General features: G+C 35.4%; 2 protein-coding genes across 3 annotated transcripts in view; one reads left to right on the top strand and one right to left on the bottom strand.

The window, feature by feature from the left end:
- The first annotated feature begins 280 nt into the window (after positions 1-280).
- On the top strand, positions 281-6218 carry LOC110445829 (transmembrane emp24 domain-containing protein 2-like). 2 transcript variants are annotated; one of them, XM_021490630.1, is made up of 4 exons: positions 281-546; positions 2213-2408; positions 3047-3154; positions 3589-6218. In XM_021490630.1, the coding sequence occupies exons 1-4, from the start codon at positions 361-363 to the stop codon at positions 3711-3713; spliced, it is 615 nt and encodes a 204-aa protein (XP_021346305.1). In that variant the 5' UTR covers positions 281-360; the 3' UTR covers positions 3714-6218. The 2 variants fall into 2 exon arrangements, with proteins under 2 accessions (XP_021346305.1, XP_021346304.1); XM_021490629.1 differs by having other exon boundaries at positions 2213-2414.
- Positions 6219-9005: 2787 nt separating this feature from the next.
- LOC110445828 (rRNA methyltransferase 3, mitochondrial-like) overlaps positions 9006-14019 on the bottom strand; it is an 11695-nt gene continuing 6681 nt past the window's right edge. Inside the window, exons 3-4 of the mRNA XM_021490628.1 lie at positions 12450-12608; positions 9006-10285 (exon numbers count right to left, since the gene is read on the bottom strand). Coding sequence (XP_021346303.1) covers positions 9282-10285; positions 12450-12608 — 1163 coding nt within the window. The 3' untranslated portion in view covers positions 9006-9281. The remainder of the gene's footprint in view (positions 10286-12449; positions 12609-14019) is intronic.

Here is a 14019-nt window from a genome sequence, read left to right as displayed (position 1 = left end):
CTTCTATTTATAAATAAGAATTTCGCACAACCTCTGAATTTTACATTAAGAAAGAGAGATAGTCAGATAGTCCGTTCGATAATATCTACCTTTTTCATTACTCACAGATATGCTTACAAATATGCCCATTAAATGCAATATTAAACTATTTGGTTCAAATATTGATATTTTTCTCTTTAATATTAGGCATTCGCATTTCCTCTGCAATGCCAAAAGTAGAATTAAAGGAGGCTGATTTATCAATTGAACAGGAAATGTTGGTTGCGGTGCACCTGCGCCTGCGTACTTCGTAACTTTACGTGGCATCCTGTTGCGTGTGGACAAGCATACGTGTTGTCAAAGCCGGTTAATAATTACAAGATGAACTTTTTACCTAATTTATTGGCTATTTTAGTCTCCCTTATATCCCTTAAATCAATTGAATGTTATTTTGTAAGTATAGATGCACATGCAGAAGAATGTTTCTTCGACAAAGTGACTTCAGGGACGAAAATGAGTCTGATGTTCGAGGTGGCCGAAGGAGGTTTCTTGGATATTGATGTGAAGGTAATAACACGGAAACGAAACTAGTAAAATAAGAAACAGTTCTCGTTGCGATACACGTAATGAATGCATGATTCACGATGTTCTTTGAAAATCGGGAACAGTAGATACAGATTAAGGTGGTTCTGGTAGTGTATGAAATTCATATCCTCCTTCAACAAGAGTTCTAAAACAAACCACAGGTCTTTTTTGGTATCCGCAGGCACTTAATACTGAATTGACGGGAACGAGGAGGAGAAACAAATATTAACATGTATAGTATATAGACACGGTATTGAACTTTAGAAGCCTGATCACGAGAAATGTATTTAACAGGTTGAGCACAACGGTAATTCCTGTAGGACTCTAAAAGTCCCTATCGAAATCAGAGATTTCTAACGATATAAATCTCTGATTTAGATAGAGTTCCTACACGAATTAAGCAAAACGGCACATATCAGGTAAGGGCAAACCACTAACTTGCGTATAATACGCAAACTCCCCTATAATATGCCAATAGAGGTACGGATTTGTTACTAAAAACAGCCAAAATAATTTTAATCTTAACTATTTCAAATTGTTTGTCCAAGTCGCATTTATTCAGTCATGAAACACAATACAAATGCAAAAATAAACTTTATTGCATGTGGGAAAGTACCAAAAATAGATGCGATACTTCCGGTAAAGTTACATAAAGTTTCTAAGAAGCCAACGCTTTTAGCAAAATATTATTAACCTTGTCGTAAATTGATGCGATTTTTAATAATATCTTGCAAAAGTTACTGTTAAAGCGATTTGGGTTATTTTTAGTAACAAATCCATACTCCAACTGGCGTATAATAGGCGAGTTTGCATATTATATGCAAGTTGGTGGTTTTCCCCAACCTGCACATATGGGTAATAATGTATATATCTAAGCTTATAACAGTTATGTTATATACTCCACAGAGACCAAAATGGCTTTAATGCATTTGGGTAAGAGTTGCCCATTTCAGTAACCATTTTATTGCTGAAATGGGGAATGAAGTGAAATAAAAACACACGGTGCTTTTAAAACACTTTGAGCAAAAAAAAGGGGAATAATTGTGTACAAAAATATACTGAAATTTGGATTAAAGTAAAATGAAAAGTTCTTTTACAAAGTAGGAGCAAAATAGGTTGTTATTCTTTCAATATACTGGTAAATATTATCCAATCAATAATAAATGAGGTACAATTGTGCACGAAGATTGTCTGATTTAGATATGCAACTTTTTGTAAAATTGACAGACAGTATCACTATGTAGAGAAGCTATAAATAGAACATAGAAAAATTCAGGCTATAACCAAACACCTGAGCCAAGACCTACCTGGTACACATTGTTGCCAATGAAAAACAAAGTCAGTGATCATCAATATCATAACAAAAAGCTAAAACATCAGAATCAATAATATTTTGTGTAAAAATGTACTTCATTGTGTTATTTGTTGGGTTATGTTGAAAGAATGGTGCTTTTTTTGTTTCTAATGTTTTTGTAGAATTTCATGTATTTTATTTCACTTTATTCCTCATTTTAGACATCAAATTGTTACTGTAAATCCTAAAGAAACAATGGAATCTATACTAAATGCTGTTGCTCCATCTTTCAAATTCTATATATAGTATTAATTAACAAGTTACCAACTTATATTTGCTCTATTTTCTTCCTAGATATATGGTCCGGATGGAAATGTTATTCATCAAGGAGACAGAGAATCCAATGGCAAATACACGTTTGCTGCCCATATGGACGGGGTGTACAAATACTGCTTCAGCAACAAGATGTCAACCATGACTCCCAAAATTGTCATGTTTACAATGGATCTGGGGGAAAAACCAAAGGAGATAGACGCTGGGGACACAGATGGTGAGGGTCAGTGGTTTATAATAATGCATACTTTTTTTAGTAACTCTGGGCTATACTTGTCTTAATTTAGTTAATCAGTGTTTTGATTGGTCAATTCAGCAAAATGATATTTTTCTCTAGAGAAAAAATATCACTTTCATAGAATACCGGGGTAATGACTTTTCAATATTCTACTGGTAAAAATGTAATAAATTTTGTTATGACATTGTTATGGATCATGGATCTACTTACTTCATTTCTTATCAGGAGTCATAATTCAATTGACCTGTTTGAGTTTGGACCTTTCTAACATCCCTGTTACTCTTATTAGAATAACTTAATGATTTCAATGACCACACACTTAGCATTTCTGATCAGTTTCTATGGTGAAAATGTTAGCATGTCTTAGCCCGAGTTTCCTATGGCCCCGACAACTGTCTTAGACAGATAGATGTCTGGTGTCTCAAAATGTCTTTAGTCTGGTGTCAGGGCCAGAGGAATCTCAGGCTTAGCATGATGCTGTGATCTCTAATGACAAGTTTGAAACTGTAGTTAACCTAAATAAATATTATTAAAATTGGAAATGTGTTTGGGATTAAATACTTTTCTGACTTTCAGAATATTTTTTCTAGCGTCTTATGCATCTTTGACATTTTCAGCAAATCACCAGAAACTATCAGAGATGATCAACGAGTTGTCAACATCCCTCACTGGTGTCAAGCATGAACAGGAATACATGGAAGTGAGGGAAAGAATCCACAGAGCAAGTAAGTGAAGCCAAGTACCCCTGCTCTTCTTATAAACATTCTATATTAAAGATGGGTTCTATAAATGATTTTAAGCTCATTTTGTCTGTGAAACCATCATCATGTGCTGCAGGACCCAAACTTTTGTAATCAGCATATCCTATAGATTGGATGTGGTATTATTGTGGAATCTTAAAAGGTGTTTTGGTATCAATCAATGATTTAGTTATGAATATAATAATTATGTGTAAGATAACTGCTAAAGCAGTGTTATTGATTGTTATTGAGTCTCTGATGTATTGGAGATATTCACAGTATTGAGGTATCACAGAATTCCATATATACATGTACTAGTGCATTCTGACTTTCTCCGACTCAACCAAGCTGTTAGAATAAGAAAATTCAGGTCTGCTTATTTCTCACAAATGTTTATTTTCTTCTCTATTATTTTTCAGTTAACGACAACACAAATTCCCGCGTGGTACTGTGGTCATTTTTCGAGGCTTTGGTTTTGGTAGCCATGACTCTAGGACAAGTGTATTACCTCAAAAGATTTTTTGAAGTACGACGAGTTGTATAGGAAGTAGGTTTTAGATAGAACGTTAACATTAACAAGTGTCCTTTTAGAACTGCGACGCCATGTCCACTAGGTGGCTAGGTTGCTTCTTCACATGTACTTTACCTGGATAGTTTGATGCATATCTTTTTGAAAAACACAATTTTAAAATGTTTTGGAGAATATATTGTTCACAGACTGTATTTTGCTAGCGCTAAAAATATCTAAGCCACCTAAAATCAACTATTAAATACATATTTGGTTTCAATAAAATGTGAAAAAAATGCAACAGCTTCCTGGTGAATTTGTAATGGAGAAACATTGAACATGTGAGGACAACTTAAATATTAAAATACTGGTAGCTGGTAGCTTATGTTCAATAGTTGTTCAAAGAATCTTTCATGTGTGTTATAGGATATTGAGAAATTCCATCACAGTGGTTATGAAGTAATATCTGAATCTGTACTTGGGGTTTTGCTCCCAAAGGATCTCAAGGATGGAATTTCCTAATCTTGAACACACTTATGAACAAATATTTTCTCCCAAATGAATATTAATATAAAAATAAAAATATTGAGAGGCTAAAATTTGACATCATCAGTTCATAGAGCATGTCAGGCTGTTGTCTTCGTTTTGATGACAGTTGCTCATGAAATGCCATGGAATAGACAAATTACATGACTGCTTTTTTACATGGAATATCTATCATATACACATGATACCGATGTCTTGACTTAGCAGCAACATTCACCTCATGATTTGCACCAGATTGGATGTCGCCATAAACTGACATACTGGTATATTTTGATTAAAACAAATTGTTTGTGTTACAAACTTCCATGGTTTAGTTTATAATATCACTTAGAAGTATTAAAATATCATCACACAATTACTGAAATTTAGTATTTTAAGAAATGTGTATTAGTGCTAGTCAAAGAAATAATTTCCTGGATTTCACAATCAATATAACCCGAGATTTGTTTAATTTATTTGAGGAAAAGTATGCATAAAAAATGAGACACTTTCAAAATATTCACTGTTGGGATATTTTCAAAATACAACACTGCATCAGCGGATACATATGAATAGATTTTATTTAGAGAGGATTAAGTTTTGTATGTCTGTGTGAAATTGACTTAGAAACAAATGTGTAAGGTTATCAACTTCGTTTGACATTTAGTTTTCTGTACAATTAATGATTGCAGATTCTGAAAAAAATCCTGTGCACATATTTAGTGGCGATACTCAATATTTTGTTAACAACATTTAGTGATGTTTCATTGCCGTTTTTTTGTAGTTTGAAAAACAAATTTTACACACATTATGTTGAGAAAATGATGGATGAATGATTTGTGTGTTGTATGAAAAGACATGCTTGAATCATATACATTGTACATGTACGGTCTTTTTAATTCTAATTGAAAGACTGATTATAGATTTCCTATTTATCTTATTTCTATCTCTTAATTGTTTGGTGGCTCAGAGGGATAGGTGATAAAATTATGCTTATCTTTAAATATTTATAAAGTTATGCTTATCTTTAACTATTGTGTATCAACTAATGGTACAGGTGCAGATTTCAGCTGCGGGTTGTCCCCCCTGATTACAATATTCCCTTCAGTCCTCTTTTGTGATGCAGCATATATGTTGTTTTTTGTGGTTTAAAGGTGCAAAGATTTTTTTTATTATTATTCAATGTAAAAAATCCCAGACCCCCATTGTTTGCGTATTGATAGCAAGATTATATGGTGTATGCTTATTGATTGGGGAAAAAAATTAAAGATATTTGTGTAAGGTTGGTTTATTTTCATAACTTGAGTTTTGCTTGTGTGATTGGCGAGTGTATACGTAGGTAATGGTTCACTTCGAGATGTTAATGTATTCGTTATTCAGACATAGGTGAAAAATGATAAATATCTTTACACCAGACTAGATAAATTCTTTAATGAAACTCGTTTTTCATGCATTTGTGTGTTTTGAAAATTCATGAAATTTTGTGATATCGATTTCTTTTCAAATTGTGAAACAACTAGTTTCAGGTTTGTATAACAAAAAATCTTTTTCAAAACCAAGAATTTACTTCCTTTTGATTATAAACAAAACTGTCTTCAACTACCATATGTTGGCTCCCGGTCTACTAGCAGGCTCCAAGAGAATTTTTATGTGTAATAATTTGTCTGTTAACTTATGAACATTCACTTGAAAAGTTTTCGAAGTGATCATCTATTTATTCATAAAAATCAGCACTGCCAATATTTTTTCATTTCAACTATTTAGACGCATCAATCTTTAACAACATTATTTCATATGCGATACATCACTGTGAATGATGAAAAGTTTTCAGGGTCGAGTACAAGAAAGAGTTAATTCATGTGTATCTACATGTTCCAACACTGAACGAGTGTAGCATTATCTGTCTTTGTCTAAGTTTTTTGCACATTTTTGATTCCATTTATGTGAATGTGTTACCTCCAAAGAGTCTATACATGTAATGTGAAATCTAAAATAAAATCACAATTTCAAAACTAATAATGCATATGGTTTATTGTATTACCACTATTGTAGACATTGAAGCAGAGGTCCTGAAAACTGTACATGTCATGTGTATGTTGTCATGAAGTGTAAGAAAACCAATTCACCCCTATAGTCACATTGGAACCTTACCAAATCAAAGATTGGGCAAGTCCAGTTTAATATGAATGGGGTGAACAAGTAATTTATAGCTTTCCTCATACTGAAGGAAAAGTGAAAGATTTCCATGATTGGGCCCCACCCCTCTGGATTATATAATATACAACACTCTGTCCCCCTCGGCCAAGAAATCTGTTATACCAAATAAGGTTAAAATCTCACTGCCTATATACTGAAGATGTTCTGAGTAGGCTTTTAAGTGTTGGCTTGGCCGATGAGAGAAGGGAAATAAGTCAAACAATTGAAACTCATTCGGTTTCTTGTGGCCATGTTCATCTATTTCCATTCTGTGAAATTTATCACAAAACGGAAATCCAGCATAACTTAAATCCAGAATTAAGTACAAACCAATAATTTCAATTACAAATATCTGGAAATTTTACTATAATTTCAATTACACATATCTGGAAATTTTACAATAATTTCAATTACACATATCTGGAAATTTAATTGTTTTTTCTCACGACCAGTATACCCAATACAGGAAAAGAATTTACCCCTATATCTCCTGTTTGGTCAAGTGCCTCTTCCTAAAGGGGCCACATCCTTCTTTTATATAATTCAATGTATCACGTTAGTACATAACCTCTAAATAACAAATTTTGTCAAAATTGTTTAAGCTGTTCATAATCAGTAGCCTTTTAAAATGGAAAGTTCATGCAAATGACCAGCCATGGCAGCCATGGCAGCCATGGCATAACCTTCACTTGCCCCTAAGGTAAGGTGAGCTGGAAGTAGTTGTGTTTTCAGTGATTCTGCTGGCCATACATTTCTGTGCCATCTGGATAACCTTCACTTGCCACTAAGGTAAGGTGAACTGGAAGTAGTTGTGTTTTCAGTGATTCTGCTGGCCATACATTTCTGTGCCATCTGAGAACATTTTGTCAAGCATGGAACACTACACTGATTTCTTAAAACAATTTAATAACCATTGAATACATGAAATTCTTCATAATGATGGTCTATCAATTAAGGGAGAACCTTGTGTGTTGCAATTTATGGCAATTATATGGTGATGGTACTGTTACAAACTGGAGCGGGTCAGTAAAACCTACTTACAACAGGATAAACACAATATACCAGTGCAAAATCTCAAAACTCATTATCCCCATTCTATCTAACACACTTTTATTACACTGAATTTTTTAAAACAGAAACAGTTTTCCATGAAGTGGTTGGCTAAGTGATGTCATTACAAACCATTTCACTCCTGTGATACACATCTTGCACAAGATTTTTTTTTTCAGTTCACATTTTTCTAATGTAAAAATATATGACATTTATCCATCAAACACAATTTGCTAATTTTCTAATAGATTATTACTTATGTAGGAATACAAAACTTTTGTGAAGGAGTCATGCTCAAAACAAACTCTATCTTTGGCAGGTTTCCTTTTAGTACAGAAAAAAGGTGGTTTTGGTTTGTTAAATTAAACAAGCAAATTCGTGAAATTTATATCCCCCGCTTGCAGGACATATTGTAGGTTAACATTATTGTATTTGGGTTTAAACATGTGAGTATCTTGCTGTTGAGACATAATTCATAGCTTGAAACTTGAAGAAGAAAAAAGTCATATACCTCATTGATTATCCGTAAATATGCACAAATCACATCGGTTGGCATGAGTTGGATGTGCATAAGGAATTTTGTTGAAACATCTTAACAATATCTACAGCAACAAGTACTAATTGTAATGGGGGACCATTACGGATGTCCCCCAAATTGCCCCCATCGTCGCAAAGATGCATCAGAAAAGGATCGCATTGCCATAGTACACCTACAATGTACATACTAAATTTGAGTGAAATTGAGCAATTTCTAAATTGCAACCAATCAGAATTTGCTATGAAACGTATGCGATTGAATTTGCAGTCCCCTAATACCCCTATATACCAATTTTCATCACAATTAAACAATATATCTAAATTGCGACCAATCAGAAGCTTCTGTGTGGTTGCTATGGCAACGAAACCTATGCAGTTGAATTCACAGTCCCCTTATTCCGTCTTTGCGTATTGCAGAGTTATCTTCTCTTTGGAGCAGGGATTGATTGTTATGTCATTGGTTTGTGCGAGGAAATTACTTCGTTTTCTCAAAAATTGATGACGTTACTCTCACAAACAAGTGACGTAACAATCAATACCTGCTCCCAAGAGAAGATAACTCTGCAATATGCAAAGACGGAATACCCCCAGATACCAATTTTCATCAAAATCAAACAATATCTAAATTTCCACCAATCAGAAGCCTTTGAATGGTAGCTATGGCAATGAAACATATGCGGTTGAATTTGCAGTCACCTAATATCCCTATATACCAATTTTCATCAAAAACAAACAATATCTAAATTTCGACCTATCAGAAGCCTGTGTGTGGTTGCTATTGCAACGAAACATATGCGTTTGAATTCGCAGTCCCCTAATATCCCTATATACCAATTTTCATCAAAATCGAACCAAGTTTGAAGAAAATTGGTTAACATTTGTTGCAGTTATTGCACGGAAACGAAGCACAGCAGATAATGTTTTCCGTTATTCAAGGGGCCATAACTCCGCCAAATGAGGTCCGCTGAAATTGGTCATCAAACTTGGCTGAGCCCTTAAGGCATTTAACCCTGTGACCAAGTTTGAACAAAATCGGTTAATATTTGTTGTAGTTATTGCACGGAATCGAAGCGTGACAGACAGACAGACAGACCTAAATTAATATCCCCTGTTTCAGTGAAAGCAGGGGATAAAAATGAATGTGTTACAGTTTGAATAAGAATATATTAATTACATCATGGTAAATATAATTTTAAACTGATGCACAAAAATTCAGACATTCACAATTCACTGCTAGCCACTCCTACTATTTGTATATATGGAAGCAGATTGAAGTTTTTTTCAGCTCATAATTTTTCATTTAAATATTGACTTTAAGAAGTTTTTCAAGACACCTTGATTCTCCTTTTCTTGAGGAGCTGATTTCATACTCTCATCACTTGCTGACTTGGGCTTGCTCTTAACACCCTCTCCACCCGTTGACGCACCTGTTTGTTCAGACACTGACTTTATACCCTCTCCACTTGTTGATGCACCTGTTGGTTCATTCACAGATTCAACAGTGTCTGCGACTCCATCTCCACCCGTTGACGCACCTGTTTGTACAGACACTGATTTTATAACCTCTCCACTCGCTGACACACCTGTTGGTTCATTCACTGATTCAACAGTCACTCCATCTCCACTTGGTGACACACCTGTTGGTTCATTCACTGATTCAACAGTCACTCCCTCTCCACTTGCTGACACACCTGTTGGTTCATTCACAGATTCAACAGTCACTCCCTCTCCACTCGCAGCCACATTTGCCTGTTCATTTGTCTGCATACCAAGTTGTTTGTAGATCTCAAACATGAGCACACTTGCAGCCACTGATGTATTCAAGCTTTCAACTCCATTGGTCATTGGTATCATGACACACTGTCCGTACATGTCATAGGCTAGTTTGCGAGCCTCCAGACTGATGCCACGAGTCTCTCCACCTATCACCAAGACTGTGTGGTCATTTCTGGAGTAGTCCATTTCAGAATAATAACTCACCGGAAGTGGTGCATGTTGATACTCATTCAACACTTGCGAGTCATTAAAACTTGTGTTTAAAATAAGATCTGATTCTGGGTCACTTTCATAGTCATCTTGATTGTATCCCAGCGAGTCAATATTACTGCCGTTGTCCATGGGATCGGTATATTTTGTCACTCTTTTATCAGTTGGCCTTCGTTTGTCAGACAGATAAATGCGGGCTCCTACAGGAATGTAGTTCTCAACATATTTCCAGGTGACATTTTGGTGGAATGGAACTCGGAAATGGCAGCCTGCTCCAGCCCTTGTCACCTTGGGGTCCCACAGGTCAACACAATCTGACAACAAAATTATATACCTCTCATTTTATGACAGAGCACAGTGGTTTTAATTGTGACCTACATTTGTGATCTTGGCCTCAAGGACTGTTCTCAATTCAAAGAATGTGATTTTGTCCTTTGCGGGAGGGTCCTGATTTAGGAATTTGATTTTTACGTTCAGGTGTCAAAATTATGGTATATGATTTGGTCTTTAGGTTGCCGGTCCTGATCAAAGTATGTGATTTGTCTTTAGGTTGCTGGTCCTGATCAAAGTATGTGATTTTGCCCTATGGGGGAGGGTCGATCCTGATCAAGGTATGGGACTTTGACCTTTGGGTGTGTGTCATAATTAAGGTTTATGATTTTATCTTCGTGTTGAGGGTCCTGATCAAGGTTTACGATTCTAACCTTTGGGGGAGGTTCGATCCTGATCTTTGACCTTTGGGCGAGTGTCTAATTAAGGTTTATCAATTTATCTTTGTGTTGAGGGTCCTGATTTTGGAATGTGATTTTAACCTTTAGGTGAGAGTCATAATCAAGGTACAGTTGCCTATGATTTTGTCCTTTGGGGAAGGTATTTATCAAGGTATGTGACTTACTAGACCTTTGGGGAAGGTATTTAGCAAGGTATGTGACTTAATAGACCTTCGGGGAAGGTATTTATTAAGGTATGTGACTTAATAGACCTTTGGGGAAGGTATTGATCAAGGTATGTGACTTAATAGACCTTTGGGGAAAGTATTTATCAAGGTATGTGACTTAATAGACCTTTGGGGAAGGTATTGATCAAGGTTTGTGACTTAATAGACCTTTGGAAAAGGTATTTATCAAGGTATGTAACTTAATAGACCTTTGAGGAAGGTATTGATCAAGGTATGTGACTTAATAGACCTTTGGGGAAGGTATTGATCAAGGTATGTGACTTAATAGACCTTTGGGTGAGTGTCATTATTAAGGAACGAACAGAGGGTATGTCATTTTGTTCTTGGGAGGATTGCCCTGATTAAAGAATGTGATTTTTCTCTTTAAGTGAGGTCCTGATCAGGGGTTGTGACCTTGGCATTAGCTACCTGTTCAAGATATGTGACATTGACCTTTGGGTGGGTGATTTTGGCCTAGGGGTGAGGTCCTGATCAGGGCACCTGATTTGTCCTTGGGGTGAGAGCATTGATCTTGACCTTCTGGTGAAAGTCCTAATCAAAGTATGATATTTTGGATTGAGCTATCTGATCAGGTGTGTGACCTAGGCCTTGGGAAAAGGATCCTGATCAAGTTATGTTACTTTTGGGAGGACTGTTCTGATCATTCTGATCAAGGCAGGTGACCTTCGGGTAAGAGTATTGATCAAGGCTGTGAACTTGGAATGAAGGACCTTGTGACCTTGGCCTTTGGGTGAAGGTCCCGATCAAGGTATGTGACTTAATAGACCTTTGGGGAAGGTATTTATCAAGGTATGTGACTTAATATGATATAAATTTAAGCTAAGTTTGTCAGTAAAATCAGCCTATTTACACTTGATTTAAGTTTGAAATAGTAGTATTTTATTCAAAATGGCGGCCGTGGCAGTCTTATTGAATTTTTGAATAGGCCCAAAAAAAAAAGCTACTTTGCCAGAACCATGAGTTGATCATTCCTACCAAGTTTCAGTTCAATCGGCCCAGTAGAACTTGACTTTAAGTTTGAAATAGTTTTTCAAAATGGCGGCTGTGGCGCCCATATTAGATTTCTAATTGACAAGAAAAATAACAACACTTTATCTGGACCATGAGTCGATCATATTACCAAGTTTCAGTTATATCGGCCCAGTAGAACTTGATTTTAAGTTTGAAATAGTTTTTCAAAATGGCGGCCATATTTGATTTCTGATTGACCTAAAAAATAACAACATTTGGTCAGGGAGATGTCAGTAACATTCCCATGAAGTATCATTGAAATCCCTTTGACAACACTTCAGCTTAAGTTGAAAATGTTAAATATTAACGAACGACGCACGATGGACGATGACGGAGGAACACGGATAGCAATAGGTCAATTGAGCTAAAGCTCAGGTGACCTAACAATCTTGTTATCAGTTCAGTTATGGTACAGAAGTATACTGAAGAGCTGTTTTTGTTTTAACTTGATCAAACGAAGTGGTTCCTATGGTTTCAGTTCTACCATTACAACATATATAATATCTTACTTTGCATAGCAATGATCCTCTCACACCCCACAGCTGCTGCTGAACGAATGATGGTGCCCATGTTCCCGGGAGTTCGTATCTGGTCCAGGATAATCGTAAGCGGTATGGTGGTTTGGGATTTTAAAAACACCTTGCCATCTTCAGGCATTTCAAACAATGCTGAAATAGACATATATGGCAGTGTACAAATGTGAATTAGATCACTACTGAATTGAAATTCTGACTTCTATATGAATCTATGACAGTTAAGGATGAATGCTAGAACTATCCAACTGTCGTTTTTAATAAAGACTTCCAAGTTCAAGTTCTAAATTTAAAAACCATATATATATCCTGACAACTTCAGACCATAGTGGCCACTTTTGGAGTTCTAAAATAACAACACTTAGTCAGGACAATAATTGAAACATTTATATCTACTTTGGTAAAAATTAACTGGGAGAACTTTGAATTAGTTTGAAATGTGCCAGCTTATAAGAAGGTGTAATAGGCATCGTGGACTCCCATTGAATCTTCCTGTAAACGAGATCCTGAGTGCTATTTAGTCTTTCTTTTAACAGACATATACTATTGGTTTATCCTATCACAGCGAGTCTTTCATTATCCCGAAAAAAAATACATTAAATTGTTGGCAAAGAAAGAGTCACCAGTTTGTCATTGCATATAAATAAAAAAAAACACAAGATCATCATGATCACTTGACAAGATGATGGAACATGCCAAGGTGTATCCGAGAGCAACGAACGGACGAACGGATCTTAAGAATTATTTAAAGAAAATGTTGACGTAGGATAAGGACGGATGGATGACAATGCATATTTATCTCTGATAGTTTTAAGTTACAGGGTACCAACAATTTGAACTATATTATTACATATATCACCATTGTAAAATATTCTATTAAGACTTTTTCAAAAGCGATATTCAGTTAAAATCACATGTTGCCACGCATGTGATAGAACTGTAGTTTTTCAAAATTTGAATGTTTGAGAAAAGAAATTAAAAAACCCTAAAGAAAACAAGAAACCTGCTACTGAGACCCTTTACATTACAAAGCTTACACTTCATCAAAGTTGCCATACAGGAATTATGGTATACTAGCAAATCATCAAAATAAGTGTCCAATTTATGGGCCCCAGTGCATCTATATAGATACATATATCTTCATGGGTCAAAGGAGTCCACTTACACTGTTGGAATTACTTCTTTGCCCCATATATATATCTTTATGAAAAACTTGACAGGGGAAGTTACTCTTTGTCAGGTTGTTCCATCTTCTCTATAAAGGGGAGAATACTCAAAGTAAACAAGAGGCCCATGGGCCTTAACGGTCACCTGATATATTTATACAGAGAGTTGATTTTGTTTTTAACATGAACAGAAATATTATTCAAAGTGACAAAAAACAATAAAACCACCTTACTCAATATCTAGCATACAGATTTCAGACTAAAAAGGATTTGAAACTAGCACCTCCAGCCCTTGGGGGTAGGGCTGGCTCAAAATTTTCAAAGTATCAAACTGTCAATTCAAGGTTATAATTCCAATCAAGTTATTAACATGTAATATT

This window comes from Mizuhopecten yessoensis, unplaced genomic scaffold (genome assembly GCF_002113885.1).
Source record: "Mizuhopecten yessoensis strain PY_sf001 unplaced genomic scaffold, ASM211388v2 scaffold2383, whole genome shotgun sequence".
NCBI lineage: Eukaryota > Metazoa > Mollusca > Bivalvia > Pectinida > Pectinidae > Mizuhopecten > Mizuhopecten yessoensis.
The sequence above is the reverse complement of the archived record's forward strand: the minus strand, read 5'-3'. Positions and strand labels throughout refer to the sequence as shown.

Bases quoted from the DNA above. Each gene is read 5' to 3' on its own strand.
- LOC110445829 (XM_021490629.1), top strand. From the start codon at position 361: ATGAACTTTTTACCTAATTTATTGGCTATTTTAGTCTCCCTTATATCC. The intron at 547-2,212 runs GTAATAACACGG...TTTTCTTCCTAG, and splicing joins TCTTGGATATTGATGTGAAG to ATATATGGTCCGGATGGAAA. The intron at 3,155-3,588 runs GTAAGTGAAGCC...ATTATTTTTCAG, and splicing joins GGAAAGAATCCACAGAGCAA to TTAACGACAACACAAATTCC.